Source organism: Melospiza georgiana, chromosome 11, assembly GCF_028018845.1.
Source record: "Melospiza georgiana isolate bMelGeo1 chromosome 11, bMelGeo1.pri, whole genome shotgun sequence".
Lineage (NCBI taxonomy): Eukaryota > Metazoa > Chordata > Aves > Passeriformes > Passerellidae > Melospiza > Melospiza georgiana.
Genome location: NC_080440.1, coordinates 13476888 through 13497075, shown reverse-complemented (window position 1 = coordinate 13497075; position 20188 = coordinate 13476888). Strand labels below are relative to the sequence as shown.

Sequence of the window (20188 nt, the reverse complement as noted above, 5' to 3'; positions counted from 1 at the left end):
TGATGCTGTCTCCTGCATTCATCATTTTAGACTAGGTGGTAACTACATTATGATAAGCAGTGACTCAGTAAAACATTGTAAATACAGGTCCCTGCTTGTCCAGTTATTTGCCGACTCCACTTATGGAAGTGGTCAGCAACTGGTTCATCTGCCAAACAAATAGAAAATCAAACAGGCTGGATTATACAGTGGAATTCTATAGAAATGAGGGCAGCAGCCTGTTCTAGTCGCTACTTGTAGGTAACAAAATTACAAGACAGTCACTCTTGCCTGCTTCCATAGTCAGTTTTGAGAGTTAATGAGCAGTCCTTTCATAAACTCCCAGGAATTCCAGACTCTGTGTGGGGTTTTTTCACCAGGTAAAGAATTTCAAACACCTAAAACTCTGCTGGAAGTCCCTTGGCTTTATCCTATCCATTGAATTGTTTTTAGTAATCTGTTGAAAGTGAGCAGACTCCTAAATTAATGCTGTCCAGGTACTTGACAAAAACATGATATCAGAGAAAACCACCCAGGGCAATCATAGAAAATCTTGATGTGCTCCAAAATGTCACCTCATGATCAGCAGAATGCTTTTCCACTTCCTGGGCTGCTGTCTCCACAAATCATATCAGTGTGCTTGACTCTGCTACTCTGGCCAAGGAGTGGAAATTCCTAGATTGGTTTGGCTGCATTTCAGTTTCAAGTGCAACCTTTGAACCCACCAAGTTTTGCCAAGTTTTTGTGTTTTTTTCTTGTTTGTTTAATAACTTACTATTCCTTGATATATCAAAGATTATATTAGGGTAAGGATTACCTCTTCTTGCTAACAAGGGAACAAAAAAAAAAAAGGAAATATGATCATAAGTTAGTTCCACCTCATATCCCTGGTGATTCCTTATCAGATGTAAAGCTTCTTGACTCTAAACCCCATTTGTGTTCCTGTCTAATGTCTGCAAGCAGTCCTTCTCACCATGAGATAGCGCCATGCCTCAGGAAATATACTTGTTTAAGAAACTTAAAATCATCCTGAAAAAGACTGGGAGATGCAGGACACGAAGTTTTCTAGATTTTGTTTGTCTGATTTGTTAATGTGGAATATGCTTCATAAGGTATTTTTATCATAATGTAGGAATTGTTTTCTGAGAATGTGGGGAGCCAATTGCTATTGCTTCATTATAAGAAAACTTTTGTAAACACAAACAAAGGAAAAAAATAAATTGCGGAAGTTGTAGAAAGAAAAGAAAAAAAAGGATCAGAAGCTTTACTTGAGTGCAGAAAAGATGATAGATGTAAGAGTGATAGGAGAATGTCACAGTCACAATTGGGCATGACTGTCACCTGCAGCATTGCTCAGCAAGATCGTCCCTGTTGCTGCACCCAGCTGGCTGAGCACAGGTGCAAGCAAAGCAGAATTTGTGCTCTACACAATCTCCACTTGAGGTCATAACTGTCTGTGTGACACTTTCAAATGTTGGATAAACCTCTTCAGCTTTAACATCTGTCCCTGGGGACAGAAAGGGTTGAACACTGAGTCTCCACTCCCTGCCTGAGTTGTGTTTCTCACGCTGCTGGTGAGGATGGACGGGCACAGAGCAGTGCTGGTCTGGAGCACCCCAGGCAGGCTCCGCCTCGGGGCAGAGCTTCGTCTGAACAGGGAGGAGACAATCTGAGCACTCTCACTGTCCTGTGGCCAGTGGTAAACACCCTGCATGTTTCTCTTGAATGGAACCAAGGTCAGGAGATCTGTTTGCTCCCTAAACTGAAAAGCTGCATTGAAACCTGATGTGCAGAATCAGCTAATGCTTCATGGCACCTCTGAAGGCAGCTGGAGCAAAGCGCTCCTGGGGTCCTGACTGGCTGCCATCCTCTGTGCTGCTGTGTGAGCTGGGATCTCAGTCTGGACCAGAACTAAACTCCACACAGCCCAATGGCCCCTTGCCCTGTGCTGGGAGAGAACAGCCCGAGGCAGCTGAGGCAGAGCTGGCAGTGGGAGGGATGTGGAGCAGAGCTCCAGCTGCTCTGCTGCTGCTCCTGCTGCCTCCACAGCCATCCCAGCCCTTCTCTGTGCCATGCAGGCTGCAGTGGGAGAGAGGATGGGGCTGCTTTCCTGTCTGGGGGGCTGGGATGGGCACGGCTGGGTCAGCGCTGGGCTGGGCTGCGCTGCACTGACTGCAGGTCCAGCTGCATCACTGCCATTTGGGTGAACTGCCTTATCTCATTTTAAATGGAAATAATGACATTGAAAAGTGCAATCACATGTTCGTAATTGTCCCTTAGTTCTCAGAGATAGTGTTTCTTTTTCAAATATAGCTTGCTGATGATCAGGGATTGGTGTTGATGACAACTGTTGCCATGCCAGTATTTAGTAAGCAAAATGAGACTGTAAGTACTCAGATTATTTCTGTCATGTGATATTGGTGTGACTGATGTGAAGTTGCTTTCAGGGATCTAATAAGATTTTAGCCAACTCCTAAATTTTTTTATTCTATTATTATTATTATTTTGTCTGTAGTTAGAATCCCTTTATTAGCATAAAAATATGGACAAATAATCCCAAATACCTATGCTCTATAAGCCATGGTAAAATGATGAAACCCTATGTCTGAGGGAAAATCTCAGATGACACCAGGCCCTATGGCTTTCTTACTTCTGTATTACTTTTTTTGTAGTAAATATTCTATATAATTTTCCTCTTTGCTCTAACTCAAAATTTAATTAGTTTTATGTCTATTATATATGTATCTATTTATCTTTAGTAATTCAACAGATTGTTAAAGCAACTTAAGTGTACTTTCCCCCTAATGCTTCATCTTTCTCTTTTGTTTGTCAAATGGTAGGAGAAATTGGGAAAGACAGGAGTAACATATTTTTAACAGTAGTTTTTAATTTTAAACCTATTTGCTTGTGAAAGATTTCAGCAGAGGGACTCACCAGCTATCAAAACCTTGCATGCCTTTTCTATATAAATTGTAAATAGGGCAGAAAGGAGCAATATTATTGATTTAATTACTGATTGATCAGCTGAATTGTACCAGTGTCTGCCTTCCCCACTTTAAAAATAATTTATCTGTCATCTATTCAATTTCACAGTGTAGCTGCAAGGTGAAATAAGTGGTGAGAATGTTTATTATTATTGTGGTTCTGAGTGCATCTTTTATTGTTCTTTTCAGAGGTCTAAAGGGATTCTCCTGGGAGTAGTTGGCACAGATGTTCCAGTTAAAGAGCTTTTGAAAACTATTCCAAAATACAAGGTAATACACAAATGGTGTATATATCATTTATATTCAGTATAATACAATTATATTCAGTCTCAAATATAACATAATTAATTTAATTTTTGTTATTGTTTATGCTTGCATAGTTCCATTATTTCACCCATTTTCCTCAGGAATTTTACCTCTGTAGTGTCTGAGATCAAGTTTTTTTTAAAACCCAAGTTAAAATATGGCCTGATTTTCACATTTTTGTGAAAAATCAGGTGGTAATATTAAATACTGACCATGTTTTGTGGCCTAGAGGGTTTAGTATTAAATTCTGTCCATATTGAAATCAATATAATTATAAAATCAATGAAGTTATCAAACTATGAAATATAGCCAGAATACAGTTCAAAATAACCAAAAGAATCATGCTGAAAAACTGCATGACTTTTAATGAAAACCTATCCTTATTGTGGCTTTAGGCTTCCTGTTAGTGTGTAATTCTTCTTGTCCTAATTCTGTGTCTCCTGGAATTAAAGAAAGTGGCACATTGCAAGAACTTCAACAAGTTCCTGCTTAACCAGACTAGTTCTTCCTTCTCTCCTACCCAGTATCTGCTAAATGTTTTCCTCCACTTAGTTTTCCAAAGTGAATGACAATTCTACAGTAAAAGTCTTAAAATGAATGATCACAAAAATTTTCAAAATCTGAACCACTAATATCTCTCATGAAATTTTGCATTCAGTAAAAGCAGGCTTCAGGCAAACACAAAATGTAATTACTTTTCATTTAAATTTGATGCAGTAAATTAGTATTTCACTACTTCTCCATGTCTGAAATGTTTTACTATAGCATTCTTCTATTCACAAATGAAAATTAAATTAGTATTTTTCCATTAATGGATTTTTTTTGCATGACTAACAAGCATGTAACACAGCATTGTAGACAGCCTTTGCTAAAGAGGCCAGCCCTTGGAATAAGTGCATTTTGACAGCACCTGTACTGAGCATAAATTTGTATATCATACAAATTGTCTCTTAATTGTTTGCCACGTTCTCATTTAGTGATTTCTAAGAGGGTGGAGGAAGAAACTGACTTGTGAGTGCCTTCCAATATTCTCACATAAAAATTCCTCCTATCAATTTTAATTCTAATTTTAATACCATTAGGATTTACCAAATGATTTCCTGGATCAACATACAGTAACTGGAAAGTTTAAATTAAACAAGGATTTGATGAAAATGATGCATAAAAAGAGTGGCAATATTACTGATAAGATGAATTGGCGTAAATTCCTGTGACCTGGATCCCATTAGGACAGGGCTGTGCAAACCCAGCACAGAAAGGGCCCTGTCCCTGTCCCAGTGCTATGGAAGAGGCAGCAGGTGACTCCACACTGGTCTCAGAGCACAGCGACATTTCTGCCCAGAATAAATAATAGGGAACTCAAGGCACAAACCAACAAAGTTTGCTAACAGCAATGTTCAAAAAATTTTATATTTCTGTGCATGCAGAAGAACTGAATTAGTAGAAGGTAGAGGAGAAAGGAGCAAAATTTGCTCCTTTGCTAAATTTGGAGTAATGGACACAATCTTTGGAGCTGCCTGTAAGGAGCTATGGGGAGAGCAAGTTTTATCTGTAGTGAGAATGGAGAACAAGGTTGTGGCACCTGCAGAAATACAAGCTTGGCTGTGCATGGCTGGATAGGAAAAGCCAAGTAACAGTGATGTTACTGCTAAATAATCTGTGAGATTTGGACATAGTCTGAATATGAGGATCTAGAAAGAGTGGGAGGCCCAAATAATGCTTATTGGAACAGAGTGAGACTGATTCAGGAAAGAAGTTTTTTAAGAACTAGTTTTCTGTGGAAGGTAATATATGATCCTTTTGCTGAATATTAGATTTTTATTTGAAGGTATGTTTTATATTGCAGGATGTACTGCAAGAGAGGATTATTACCAATATCATGCAATGCAGTTGGGTTAGTGAGATCACTTGAGTTATAACTTCCAGTCCCACATGCCCTAAACAAAGACTCTGCAATTGCAAGAGCATAATCACCCCTGGGAGCCATTCCTGCAGAGGCAACACGTGACAGAAAATTCACACAGGGATATAAAATGATGGTTGAGAATAGAAGTCTGCTGGTCTGGAATTCTCTCAGCTTGGATGAGGTGGATTTTATGCTGAGGAAGATGAATAACAGCAATAAGCTGTTTTCAGCAGTTGTTACCTTGACTAAACATCCCCAGATGTCAGTGGCAGTTCCTCCTGAGTGAGCTGGGGTTGGATTTGGTAATACTTGACTTGCATGTGACATTTTGCCACAGTTAGAAAAACGTTTCTTTGTTCCTGAATCTGTGATTTAGAGACAGAATTCAAGGTTTAAGATGGCAATGCTGCTGTAAATGGTGGCAACACTCAGATACTGCAGAGACTGTGCAGTTTCACACATTGCACAGAACATGATAAAAATGCTGCCCTCAGATCCTGTGTAGGCCTCAAACAGGCAAATGCTTTTTTTCCTGTGAAAAATACCACCCACATTTGTTTCCTTACCTGACTTCCATTGCCTGGATGTCATTCTGCAGTTATCAACACAGACAATTACACTTGAGATCTGATATTTAGCCAACAGCTCGTTCCCTTGTCACACCATAATAGTTAAAATATGTCCACTGTTGTTATTTTGGTTATCCCTCCTTTATGAAGAGATGCCAAGAACATATCACCTTCTATTGCTCTCACTGAAGTTTATTGCTATAGGAAAACCACTAATTTATGAAACAATCTTCTGTGTGGCAGATACAGCTGACCATATACAACCATTCACACAGAGACACTGTAAATTAACCTGGAATGTTTTACCTGTTACCTTGCCATAAGATCATAGTCTGGTTTATGTTCCCAGAAAATCACAAAATCCAATAAACTTGATCTCCCTTTTGCCTCTTAGAAAAGATTCTGACTTTCCTTGCTCAAGTTGCTTTGTGTCAGACAAATTGCTAATGACCCACTCCAGCAAAGCATTTAAGAATGCTCTCAAGTTAAATAACAAGATTTAGTAGTGAGATCTGTAAATATCAAAGCAAGATAGTGCTGGACTTTCAAGTTCCTTTTTTTTTTTTTTTTTGGTATTTAATACCTCAGTGTAATTTCAGTGTAATGAGATGCTTAAATAAAAATACACAAGATATTATATTGTCTGAAGAACTGAAAAAAATGGGTAAAGAAGGATAGGAAGATACTCTCTGCATGGCAAAAGATACATAGTGAATCTGTAGAAAAAGTCTACATTAGCAGCAAGCTTATGCTAAGAAGGGATGTTTGAATGACCACATGAAGGATTTAAAGGCAGATTTGTTGCATTCAGTGGATGCAATCAGCTGTGTAATAAGCATATTGCTAAATAGACCAGTATTTTTATTTAAGTAAGTACAATGCTAAGTTTGGGCACTGTTAGCCTCATCAAGCATCTCATTGCTCTCAAGGAATCTCCCACAGTTCCACTCAGTACAAAGATGAAAACTCAGAGGAAATTCTTTAGCAGAAATAGCTGCCTTCTGTGGCTGCTGCTGAACTGGAATTAGCAGAGAGCCTTTGTGATGGGAAGATGTAAATATCACATATGACAGGTCACTGTTACTCACTGTAGCTTTGCTTTGCTTATCTTTGAGTTAAGTGGTTCTTTGACAACAAGTGAAGAAAGCTGTGCTCTCCTGGGAATGGGGAATTTGTAATATCCCAGTCTCTCTTTGCCCTGGCCCATGTTCTGAACGCCACATGCTATGGCATCTCATATATAGCTATATTTTATATGTTTATATATAATAATTAATTGACTCTATCACACATAGGAGCAAGTGCCCTGGATAGCAGAGCTGTGGGACAGTGTAAAATCCTCCTCTGTGCTGATTTCATCACATGGCAGGTTCTCATTTGCACAAAATGTCAAGGATCTTTGCCTATATTATAGCAAAGGCCTGTGTGGATAAGGGCTGGGAATGCCAGGTGCCCTGGACAGCCAAATTATTGCCTGATTTTTGTTAAGGGTTTACTGGAGACCATGCTAATCAGTATTTCTTTCTCATTTACTTTTGCAGTTAGGAATTCATGGATATGCTTTTGCAATTACAAACAACGGATACATTTTGACTCACCCAGAACTCAGGCCTTTGGTAAGAATTCTGTTTATTGATCTGTTTTATTTAGCTGCATGTGTTGCATTTGGTTTTTTTTTTTTCCTAGTATGAATAGCCTTCATTAAAAATTAAATACAATGGAGCAGATACTTTATATTGTTTCATAACCCATCATAGTTCTTGGTAAATTTACCTCTGGAAACAACACTTAGCATGAAAAAAACCCTAGGAAAATAAATATACAACTTGCTTCTGCAAAAGATGTAGACCTCCATTACTGCAAAATAGCAAAGCCAAAAATTGCTATAATTATGTTCATTTTACATTGAAATGGAATGTTGGAATGCTCTAGTGCTGTGTAATAACCCCTATTTGTCATGCTAAAGTGATAAAGTTAATTTAATATATGTGCAGAAATTTCAATAAAGCATATTTTTAAGCAAAATAGGAGCACTAGGGATTTTCTGTACTAAAAGAGAAATAGCGGCAATTTTTACCTTTAGTTCCCCCTTATCATCTTGTTTGCACTAATCACAGCAAGAAAAATAAAGTGACTGTTTTGCAAATGTTTATCAAGTTAACACCCCAGAGGGCTGGTGCATTCCTGGTTGCATCATTGTTTAGGAAGAGCCCTGCCAAGTGTTCCATCACCACTGGCTCCCAGCAAAGCACTGGCATGGATGGTCCCACTGCTGTGGCCACATGGCTGCCACATGTGCTCCTCATGCAGGATCTCCAATGTCCAATCTCAGCAGTATTTCAGTAGAAAACAGAAATATTAACCGGTTGGATAATTTAGTTTGAAAATAAAATTATTGACAAGCATGATTTATTAAGTCGTTAGCATATCTGAGGTCTTCACCAAGCAAAGGAATTTTTCTTTCTAAGATATAGGCTAGGAATTACACACTAAATTAACATTTATATTTGCACTTAGTTTGGTTTCTAACTGGAACTTAGGAAAAGTGCAACAAGGATGTTTCAATGGGTAAATCTGACATCCCAGGTTTGCAAGCCACAGGAATATATTTAAATGAAACTTCTCTCTCTACATCACAAGAGTTTTATAACTCCTATCTTTGCTGTAGTGTCTCTTTCTTTTTGGGCAAATTACTTATTTCAAATTATTAGTACTTATTCAATGTATAATGGATATTTTATATAACAGAAGGTAATGAGGTCCAGGAACTGCAGATAGCTCTAAGGCTGACAGAGGGCCTTACCCACTCCCTAATTTCTGATGTTTTGCTTTAGTGAGGTAAAGGTTGTTTGCTGTAACTATCCCTCACCAAGGGTACATCTTGAAGGCACTTACTTCATTACCTTATACAAAGGAATCTCTTTTTAAAATCAAAATGTTGGGCAGGAGCCCATAAGCTGTCAGCTAGGGGAACTCATTGTGATATATTCATGGTCTGTGCATTTCAGGTTTTTGGAAGAGTCATTTTTACCTCTGGGTTCTGTCAGTGGTGGGTAATGAGAGTCTTCTGTTGACTTCAGTGGAGTTTTTGAGAGTGAAGTGATTGCTGGCCTGGGCCCTTGGTTTAATATTGCAGGCCAAATCCTGATACCATTGTCATATTCCATGGAATTTGTCACAATAATTATATGAAAATAGGCCATAGATCTGGAATTAGATAATTTACTAAAGATCCTCTCAAAAATTATTTCTGTCTTGGATTTACATTCAAGTCTAATTGATTGCTGACTTGATCCACTCTGATTTATCCTGTTGTTATATTTTCCAGCAGAGATGTAAAACTAGAATATTACTGAATTCCTGAGTTCCTAACCCCATATCTATTAGTACTGGAGCTGATGTACTGCTTTTTAAGGAACTGTCTTGTGGGACCCAGAGCAGAGAGGCAGGATAGCAAACAGCACAGAATGCTTCCTGCTGCACCAGATTTTTATCTAACACTGAGCAGTGTATGTAATCATTAAGCTGGCTGCATTCTTGTGCTGATTATACTATTGGGTTTGTATTTAAAAATGCTTTTCTGGGAGACTTCATCTCTTGATTCTTCTGCTGGTTTTTGAATAAACTTGGCTTTGAGTGAGGCTGACGGGTTGGGTGCTCATGGTTGGGCTGCAGGAAGGAAGGCACTCCCTGAATCCTGAGCTGGATTCTTCTGCTGGTTTTTAGAATCAACTTGGTTTTCGGCGAGGGTGAAGGGTTGGGTGCTCATGGTTGGGCTGCAGGAAGGAGAGGAAGGCGCTCCCTAAATCCTGAGCTGCTGCTGGATTCTTCTTTTGGTTTTTTTGAATAAACTTGACTTTTGGTGTGGCTAACAGGTTGGGTGCTGGTGGTTGGGCTGCAGGAAGGAGAGGAAGGCGCTCCCTGAATCCTGAGCGGCTGCAGCAAAGGCTGCTGGAGCGACCCCAGCGCTGCCTGGGAGCTTCCACCGGCCACCGTCCCACAGAGGGACCAGAAAGCACCTTTTGGCTCTTTTCCTCACAAGACATTAGTGGGGCGATGAGTGGCGCCAAAGGAGCCGATAAAGCGGGGCAGAGGGAGCGCGGCCCCCTCGGGAAGGGCCCCTCAGGAACAGCTCCCTCAGGAACGGCCCCGGACACACGGGCCCGGCCCGCAGGTGCAGTGCGGGGCCGCGGCCGGCAGGTGGCGCCGCAGCTCCGCGCAGGGCGCTGCCCCCGCCGGGGCCGATCCCGCCCCGGGCCGTGCCCGCCGCCCGCGCTGCCCTTCGTGATCCACGGGACTGCGCCCGCTTTCCATTTATTCCTATTTTCCTTTTTGTTTTTAAATTTTAATTTTATTTTTCTCATATAGCTGAAGAGCATCCATTGCACATTTCCCTTTTTAAGTCTCCTTTCTAACCAAAAGCACCCCATTGGGAATGCCATAGACTACACCTGATGGGAAAACCCCTTTTTCTAAATACTGCTTTAATACATCAGATTGCTCCTATATGCTGAGTTCAACTAAAAGTTTATATTTTTACAGAGGGGTATTTTATTTTCCACGAGAGAATATTTTCAGTCGTGTGATGTAATTTGTAATTTTATATTCTCTTGAAAACCTCGACCTACTGCTAATTTAAAAAGTAATAAATTGTTTGGGAGTTCAAATCTGAATTTCCATTTTTTTCTTAACTTGGTGTATGGGGCTCCTCACCTGTAGTGAAATGTGCACGTGAGGACACAGTCTTCCTCATTTGTGATCATGGCAGATTTAACCTGCTTTTCAGGAGCCTCTCAACACTTGTGGTGTGTGCCACGTGTTACACTGTTAGATTTTAAAATTAAAATATGTCATGTTGATGATGTTACAGTTTGCCAAAGAAACGAGTTTAGTGAATGCAAAGGAAAATACTTTTTTTACTGCCTTAAAAACAACCTTAACCTGTCTAAATTTAATTGTGGTTAATTGCCCATTGCTGCCACTGTCACTCTGCAGTCTGTTGAAGGTTGGTGCCAGAGGAAAACTGCTTTCTTAGGGAAGTATGGTGGGACTGCAGAGAAATCAAGGAATGTCCCTGGAAGATGAGTGTCAGCCTCAGTCACGGATCAGCGCCATGTGAACCTTATCTGGTGTTAGGGGTTTGTGCTGCTGCCTCTCAGCCCTAATGTTTGCGTGGTTTTCAATAAATAATAGCAAGGTTGCTACCAGGTTTTATGAAGTCTGTGGCTTTTTTGATTCATAGTTAGCAATGGGATTTGTGTTTTTGTTCAGGGAGTGGAACAGGATTTGGTTTTTTTCAGTAATTACTAGGGCAGAATACTCAGAGTTCCTGAATAAGGAGCCCGAGTTTCTTAATTAAAGAAAACATGCATTTAAAGACAAATGCATATGTTCTTGAATAAAAGTGCATCTTTTATTTACGTTCTACCATTTTAAAAATAAATCAGAGGTTAAAAATGTGTTCCAATTTGTGAATTAATCTAATGACATCTCTGCTTACTAAAGATTTTGTAATATATGTATTATATTATTATTATGATTGTATGATTATTGTGATATATGTCTTATTTAAATCAAAATCCTCTGTCTCTGAGCAGATTGAGACATTTATTCTCACTCTCAAAATAAGCTCTGTAAGACTTGTAATGGGGTTTATGACTGGCTGTTTGTGAATGCTCTTACCCAAGTAAATGAATTTAACTGATGCCCTTCTATACAAGGATGCCCATCTTTAACTTGATCAGTCTTGACAGGGAAAGTTGCACCTAGAAATCAAAGCTTTTGTGTAATATTTCAGTGCCCTCCCCAAAATATGTTGGTGGTTCAGGTGCCTGAGTGAGTTCCCATTTCATCCTTAGAATGGGAACTGTCACCGTGTGTTGCATTAAGCTGAAGGACCTGGCGTGTTTGAAGATTCTAGATTAGTATTAAGTCTTTTGTAGCTGTAAATTTTGAGAAAATTTGTTTCTCCTAATACAGAAAACCAGAGAAATCCGAGTGTCAGGGGAAACATTAATGCCCCACTTAAGCAGTGTTAGCCTTTCAGAAGCAGCAAATCTCATTTCTCTCTGGGGAGTCCCGCCTGGAACGTGAGATAACCTACACTTACCCTTGCTTTATTCATTGACTCCATAAAACTCTACAGCTGTAGCTGACAGCAGAATATTTAAATGATTTGAGCAGTGTAAATGCCTCACGTTCATTTAAATAACTGAAGAATTCAATCACTTGAATGCCAATGATTATTCCTATTGGAGTTTACATTTCAAAAAAGACAGCCCATCTGAATCCCTGTGAGAGCATTAAATTGCTATCTAATTAGAAGTGCAAAATTACATATATTTAAAAGATAATTAAAGGTTTGAAGGCTGTTGAATAACTGGTTGTACATATAAATGAATCACTGAAAATTTGTTAGCAATATGCGAAGCTTTCTTTTATTCTTTGCTTTCAGCTTTGAAGTTAGGTATAACTGAGCTCATGGGTTTAAGTCTGGTAGTATTAAGATAAAGGCAGATGTTTTTAATTATTTCTACTCGAACCCCAAATAATTATAAGCAGCTGCCAGTTTTACATAATCCCGAATGATAAATCCCGAGAATGCAAATAAAATCCCAAACAGAGGGGTTGTTTTCTGCAGTGGAGTAAATCACATCCATGTTTCTGTGATAATTGTCTGCAATCCACCTGAGAACCTGAGCTCAGCTGATAAACTCCTTGGCCAGGCTCAAGGTGTGGGACTTAAAGCTGTTATTTTATGTTGACTTTTAATTCACTATACGTATTTCCATGTATTGTTTTATCATTTTAAACATTACTACACTGTTTGAAAAGCAAACACATATTAGGAGAGTGAGTAGACAGAGTTAGTTAATATATATTAGTTAATACATATTAATACAAGTCTTGTATTAATAGTTAAGACAAGACCTATTTTCTTCTATTGTTTTGCCAGCAAGTTCTCCTGTGTGCATGGCACATCTAATAGCTCCTACTTTTTCTCTGCCTGGAAACTTAGAAACTCTTTTCCTTAGCAAATTACATGGCTCCTGTTTTCAGCTTCTCTTTGCAGTATTTGTGCAAATTTTATAGTGCAGCAATTTTTCACTACCATCTGGCATGGAGAATCAATCCAAAATCACTGGTTTTTACTACCAACCATAACCTAGGAACTTCTGGATTAACATCTTAAATAATAGGCTGGTCATGAAAATCTGTCTTTGGAATGGGGAAGTTGTTTTTTCTATTTTCCTAACAGAATCAATTACCTTTTTTAATATTAAACTAAGGAGGTTTGTGTGTTTGTGAGGTTTGAAACAAACTTTGTTTTTTGACTGAACAACTATTAGCGTTCTACAGATTCAATGCTAAGTGCAGATCACTAAGAAATCATTTGAAGTTGCAGACTGGATGGAAACTGTGAAATTAAAGTATCACAAATGACAAACCAGGACCATGTGAGCAGAGGAAAAAGTATTCCAAATGAAATGAAGACCTAAAGGGCAAGCAGCAGTGATTTAGATTAAGATGCTGCTTAAGATGTATGCCCGGGCAGAATGTGTAGAGCTTATAACACGGGGAGAATGAAAGCTCAGTCACTGGGGGTGATGTTGTATTGTCAGGTTTCAGGCAGGTGAGGGAGGGAAGGGGATTTTTCACTACCATTGCTGGTTTGTTTGTTTGGGTTTTTTGTTGTTTCATTTGTTTGTTTTTAAATCACACTTTCCCCTTGCACAGTGGGAGCGGTGGGAGAGAGCAGCAGCTCGTGCTGGGAGGGCTGGTGAAGCTCTTGGATGTTGCACTGACCATGGGATGTCAGGTCTGAGGCAATTTCCACCCCAAAAGTTGCAGCTTTGTGACAGTCAGAGGTACCCCAGACAATACATTTAGTGTGGAGAGTCTGAGAGAAGGAAGGAGCTGAAAAACTGCCCAGACCAGGGAATTGCAAATAAGACAGTGCTTACAACCTCTGCCTGTGTATTTAAAGCTGCATGGAAAACTGTGTCATTTTAGTTAATTGTGCTTTTCCTCTGATATTTTTTCATTCAAGATTTCCTATCAGACTTTGTAGATAAGAATACCTTTGTAGGATGGCTTAGTGCAAGTTAGTTATAGAAATAATTATATTGTGCACAATTGTATTATGTAGAATTCAACCTCAGCAAAGTATATTTGCTTGTCTCCTCTAAACAAAAGAAAAAGGGGTCATTCTCAAAGCCTGATGAGATTAATACATTTTCCACATTTTAAAGTGCTAATTCCAAAAGCTGAAACTTCATTGAATGATGCTATGTTTTAAAATTGGAGGAGTACTTTCAGTACTTTTTTAGTACTTAATTCCTTACTTTTGTACACATTAGTAGTTTGGCAATTGAGAGATATTCCGTGAAATTATTTTACCTCTCTAGGTTTTGCTTGTTTTTTAGTAGGTGCTTCTGTCATGGATGATTTCACATTGTGGCTTAGAAAGTTCATTAAAGTCTGGTGATGCTTCCAAGGCTGCTATCACAGCAACTTCCTCTCTCCACCTCCCCATTATCCAGATGGAGCACGTCTGAGAAATTCCAATCACCTTAGACCCAAGATTGCAGCTGTTAAGATGGAGCTTGCTCTGTCCTTGATCAGATTGCTGCACTCTGACTCTACAAACACGTGGCTGGTCATATTCAAGGCAGATGGTTTGGGACTGCTTGTGTTAATAAAACAAAAAAAAATAAAGAAAATCAAAGCAAAGAGTTTAATAATGGCACATGTAAATGGTTGTGTACAGGGTGGTGAAAAAGTGGTTGAGTCTTTAGCAACACACATCACATGTTGTTTGAATCATCCAATGCTGTAAGAATCTGGCCCAGTCTCAAACAAAAGATACTGAGTAAGATAGATAAAGCTAATTGTAATGGAAAAAGCAAATCATGAGTTTTTCTCACAAACAATAAGTTAGAACCATGCTGTAGTTTTGAGCAAACCAAAAGTTTCTTCTTTGGCAGTCCAGATATTTAACACTTTTCAGTGTCTTTTTTTCCCTCCCTGGGGTTTAACTGCTATATAATATCACCTCATATTTTGTATAAGCCAAAGATTAGCAGCACACATTTTAAATCTAGCTCTTTTTCTCCTGTACTTAAATCAGAGTAATTTGGTAGAATTCCTAGTTTCTATCTTTCCCAATGTGTCCCTTAATGATTTTTTTCAGTGCTTTATGGTAATCTTGCAGATGGGTTTGGCTTCAGGCTTAAATCAGCATTTTATACTTTACCCAGGAGCCCCAGAGATAAAAGGTTAGATTAGGTTTGCTACCAGAGAAGAAGATATAGATGAATGCTATTTTAAAAACCTGGGGAATTGCTTCAGTGTCCATGAATAACTTTTACTAAGAAATTAGCTAAGCAATAAACCCAGAAAGAAGCTAGAGGAGAATGGACTTGTCAGCATTACATTTATGAAATATTTTATATCTGATCTGCCTGCATTGGTGTTTGATGCCCTGTTTACATAAGCATAGTGTAAATTTACTGCTGGGAATAAGGTGATATTTTCATGAGGATTATTAGTTCCTGTCCTAAAGGCATTTAAGTGCACTTGCAATTCCTTTGAATGCTTATAGAGCCTGACTCTTGCTTGACCATTGGGATTTTGGCTTTGTGTCTACTTTTATGAATTTTTAAGACATGAATGCTTATGATTTTTTTGTGAAGAACTTTGGATGTTTTATCCAGATCTTCATTTGTTTGCTTTTGGTTTCTGCTCTCTGAGTGCAAGGTGTGGAATCTATATGATTAAAATAAATACAAGCCCCATAATATGATGCTAATGGTTTGCCTTGTGTTTGAAGCCTGCTTCTGCTGTCAGACACACAAGATCCAGTTTTCTTGTCCTAAATATGGATCTGCATTCTCTGTCTGAGAATGCAGTATAGCCCAGAAGCTCTCCAACATCTGTGAGGGAGGATGTAATTAAACATTGGAATCAGTACAGGAGCTGTTTGCTCTACTCAGATGATCCCAGCTCATGTCTTTGTAACACTGTTCAGCCCTCAGTATTTCAGAGCTTGACTGTAACCATTTCTATTCTAGAATGACTGAATCAGATCAAAGATTTATTTGGTTAATTGGTGCAGCCACAGAGAATAGATGTAGTTACTCCCTGTGAAGATTAAAGATAATATTGATATAGCTGTAGCCATAATGAAAGACTTGAAAAATCCCAGCTAGAGAAATCAAGCCCTAGTAATGAATGGGATGTTATTCCCTCATATGTTATTCTTGTGAGATTTAATTATATTGGCTGCAATTTTGTACTTTAGTTTTTGGGTATAGTTATCTCTCTGGCTATCAGGGCTGTCACAGAGCAAAAATTAATTGTAGGACTGAGCTGCCTGAATTCAAAATCTGGAGTATGAGCACGTGCTGAAAGCAGAAGTTCTTTGCATCTCTCTACCCACCTGTTGAAGAGTAGTAGAGAAGAAGTAGACAACCTTGTTACAAGAACAGTGGGTTTTAGCAGAAGGCAAGGAAAGCACTTTTCAATTGCATCTGCATCCCTTCTCAGAACTTACACCAACAGAGTTACTGGGAATTTTTAATGCAAAAGAATGAGAATTCTTGGGATTTTATCCCACGGAATTTCCTAAGAGAACTGTCTGTAAGAAAAACTGGAGTATCCAATTTTTTATGAGCAAAAATTAAGGAAGCTCAGTCAAGCCTATGCTGGGAGAAACTTTACAGTGCTAAATCTCAAAATCCCTTTGTGTTAATATGTTATATTTGATATTTTTAAAAGTTTTCTGTTCAGGAAGATTTTTATTGTTCCCATTTTTAAGTATTGTGGTCTACAAAAGCAACTGTGGGATTTATATGAGAACTTTTAATTCAGACGGGAGAAAGGATGGGAACAACCTTCTCAAAGCTCAGAGAGCAAGGCTTTCCCTTGGTCTCTGTGTGATCTGCAGAACGTGATTGAAAGTGCCTGCACTGCTGGCTGTGGTGATGAATTGCTTGTCTCAGACACTGACAGGTTTGCTTTATGGTGTAGCTGGTCCTGGCCTGAGGGAGGAGAATCAACCGTATATATTGCCTTGCAGGTACAGCTTCAATCCTTCTGTGGTGCTGCTGAGGAGTCACAAAAGCAATTTGGGGATATTTCACACATCACAATGTCTCCTGTCATACCTCATAAAGAGACTTGTGGTTTCTTCTGATAAAAGACCAGATTTCACATTATGCCAATCCTCTCCCATATTTACTCTTTTTTTTTCAAATGTAGGCTCCTAATTTTACTTATCCAGTCAGATTCTTTATTCTTCCTAAGTACTTCTTTCTTCCCCTGGGCCAGGTTTGTGTGGTTGCACTAAGAGGCTGATTTTGAATGTTCAGCAGAGGGCAGAATTTCCCACGTTATAAACACCTCGGCGTCAAATTAATTTGTCACGAGAATGTTTATTTTAAATGTGCCATTTACAGCGTAGCAGTGAGGAGTGATAAAACCCCTGCATTATCATTATTACTGTGTTACTTTTCCCCATGAAGGTGTAGATAAAATGGAATATCAGCAAATGCTAACACCATACTTCCCAAAGACTTGCATCTTATCTTGTTTGAAGTGAAATGGGTAAACATTTTGTTGATAAGATTACAGTAAATATAACTTCCTGTACAGCTGAAAGAGCCAGTTGGAGATATTTAACATAAACTTCAACATCCAAGGCCTCGTGCATTTTCCATCTGGGGAGAAGGACATACAACAGCTGAGTTTGATCCCCCTGTGTGTCCATCAAGAAAAGCTCTGCATCATGGCAAGACATGATGCAAATAATCATGAGTTTTAGGTTTTTTCATTCACAGGGAGCATTTTTGCAGCAGTATGGTGCACTCTGTGGGAATCAAGCTACCTACTGCTAAATGTATTGCAGACCATCAGCATGCATTTAGAAATTTTTTTTAATCTTCTGATGTGAAAATCTTCTGTTGTGCAAATAAAATGGGATGTGCTAATTATTCCACCTTTTTTGGTACCAGTATGAAGAGGGGAAGAAACGAAGAAAGCCCAACTACAGCAGTGTGGATCTTTCTGAGGTGGAGTGGGAAGACAGAGATGATGTGGTAAGTGATGGGTTTTAAAACCCTGTCAGAAGATATTGTTCCATCCCACTACTGTACCTGGAAGCTGTTTAAGTAGTCATTAGAGAGGCCACCTGACTGCTCTCTGGCAGGGAAGGACTATAGACCCTTTTATTTAATGCAGAATTTTATAACTGTTTTGCATTGCTTCTTCCTTATGTATGCATACACCACAAACACAGACTCTTTGTATTTTTGGTAAAACTCATCACCCTTGCAGTCTCCACGCATCCCATTGTGTATTTGTGCTGGATAGCAAATATAGCACCAGAAACAGGAATAGAATGTCTCCTCAGGGCTGGCCCAGACAACAGATGAAACTCAGAAATTAGCCTAACTTCTTTCCATGAGATCCTTTTTTCCTTAATGGAAGTAATGGGAGGTTTTTACTTACTGTATGAAGATGAATAAACAAAATTGGATTCTTTGACTTATGTGCAGAGCAGAGTTTCACTCCAAACTCTAATTTCAGACACATGGGTAGCTGCAGGAGCAGGAGTTCTGTGTCTATCACACAATGCTTTCCATTAACCTAATTTTTCAGCGCTCCATCTACTCTGTAGTTTGCTCTTTATCTTATTCTTTCTTACTTTTCAGGCCTTTTCTGCAGTACTGTATCAAAAGCTTTCCTTATGTCCATGGCTTAACCTTTGCCTGTTCCTTCTGTCACTTCCTCCATAAATCTGATTTGTTAGGCATGATCCGTTTTGTGTGAATGTGTGCTGACTGTCCCTAATTAAATCGTAACTTTCCAGGTGTTCACCTTTCTGTCCCGTAATTTAGTTTCTCCCAGAAGGTCCCCCCTGCCAAAGTCACGACTGCATGTCTGTATTTTTCATAGATGTCTCCTGGATCCCTTCTCAAATATCAGTGCTGTGCTAGCTCCTCTCAAGTCCCTCGTACCTCTGATTTTCCAGAGAGGTTTGAATGCATCCACTGAAGGTTCCCATATTTACTGTGTCGTGTCCTTCCGAAATCTGGGATAGATCACGTACAGCAGCCCCTGGAGTCTTGTCAGTCTTCAGATGTCCTAATTTCTTGATCTCTGTTCTGACAGAAGTCTGTACTTTCCTTCTCCCTTACAAAATATATATCTTGCATTCCCCGCTCTCTCCACCCCCTTGGTGAATAGTGCAGCAGTTCATCTATGTTTCAGGCAAGGTCTGTTTCACCAGGTGATAGATCGTCCTCAGCCTCTCCTCAGAGGCCACTTCACTTCCTAAGCTGCAGTTTTGTGTTGGAGTGCACACACAAACTTTTTCAACGTTTTTATGGCTTTGTGTCATTTTCTATGCACACACTATTTAAGGTTTCCTCATAAGATTTTCATATATTGTAGCAGCCTTCTGCAATCTTGCCAATCTCATTGGCCTCACGGTTTATACCCTGCTTTTTCTCTTAACTTTGATCCTTTGTTATTCAATTAGTTTCTCTGCTAATGACCTTTAAAATCTCCTCTGTCCTTTCAAATGTTATTGTTGTAGTTACAGATTTTAAACCTTCATGATTTTTCTTGCTGTTATTTTTCCTTGGTTTGTTTTCTTTTTTCCTTCATATTTCTTCCATTACTTCCTCTGCTTAATTTTCCATTTTTTAATCGTATCTCAGTAGAAGTTCAGTGATTCAGATAATGGGGCATTGCGCTATTTCTGTGATACTGAAAGTCAATTTTTATTTATAATTGAGATTCTACCTGAGTACACATGAAAGTCCAGATTCAGTTTTCTCTGATTGAGACCCATAAATGCCATAACTTTTTCTGAAAATTTCTTTAAAAATTGAGCTTTGTCTTATCTGAAGGCTGCAGAAATTTTATTTCACATTTTGATGAAAAATATATACATACATTTAATCTGAATGTTTCTTTCACCTATAAAATATGTTTCTTAAAAATGAGTTTTTAACTGTAACACAGAAACAAGCTACACGTGGCTATGCTTCACCCAAGGCCTTGGATTTGATGTTCTTGATTTTTTTCAAGCTTGAGTAGTAAAGCATTGTTTATTCAACTGCAGAGGCAAAGAATTCATGTATTCATATAGCTGCTTTTAATAACATAAACTACTACTGGTATATTTTTCTCCCATGAAACACTCACGTAGAAGCTGATTAAGACATTTTCTTACTTTTTGCCACATTAATTTCATGGTTACATAGTTTTCCAAGAATATAGAATGATCTCATACTGCAGCAGTGAAACTGAGTTGTTAGGAATTGATTGAAAGATATTTTGTTGAAGGAGCAATAATGCCTATTACTCTGAAAGGTGAAGACATGGGTTTTCTTCAGTGATCCAATGAGGAAAAGGTGGCCAAACTAAGGTTAGAA

The 20188-nt window shown here is 38.8% G+C and overlaps 1 protein-coding gene across 1 annotated transcript in view; it reads left to right on the top strand.

Annotated features, from left to right (window-relative positions):
* Positions 1 to 20188, top strand: part of CACNA2D3 (calcium voltage-gated channel auxiliary subunit alpha2delta 3) — a 382632-nt gene that overhangs the window by 271159 nt on the left and 91285 nt on the right. Inside the window, exons 15-18 of the mRNA XM_058032041.1 lie at positions 2293 to 2364; positions 3153 to 3233; positions 7286 to 7360; positions 17759 to 17842. Of these exons, the coding sequence (XP_057888024.1) occupies positions 2293 to 2364; positions 3153 to 3233; positions 7286 to 7360; positions 17759 to 17842 (312 nt within the window). The remainder of the gene's footprint in view (positions 1 to 2292; positions 2365 to 3152; positions 3234 to 7285; positions 7361 to 17758; positions 17843 to 20188) is intronic.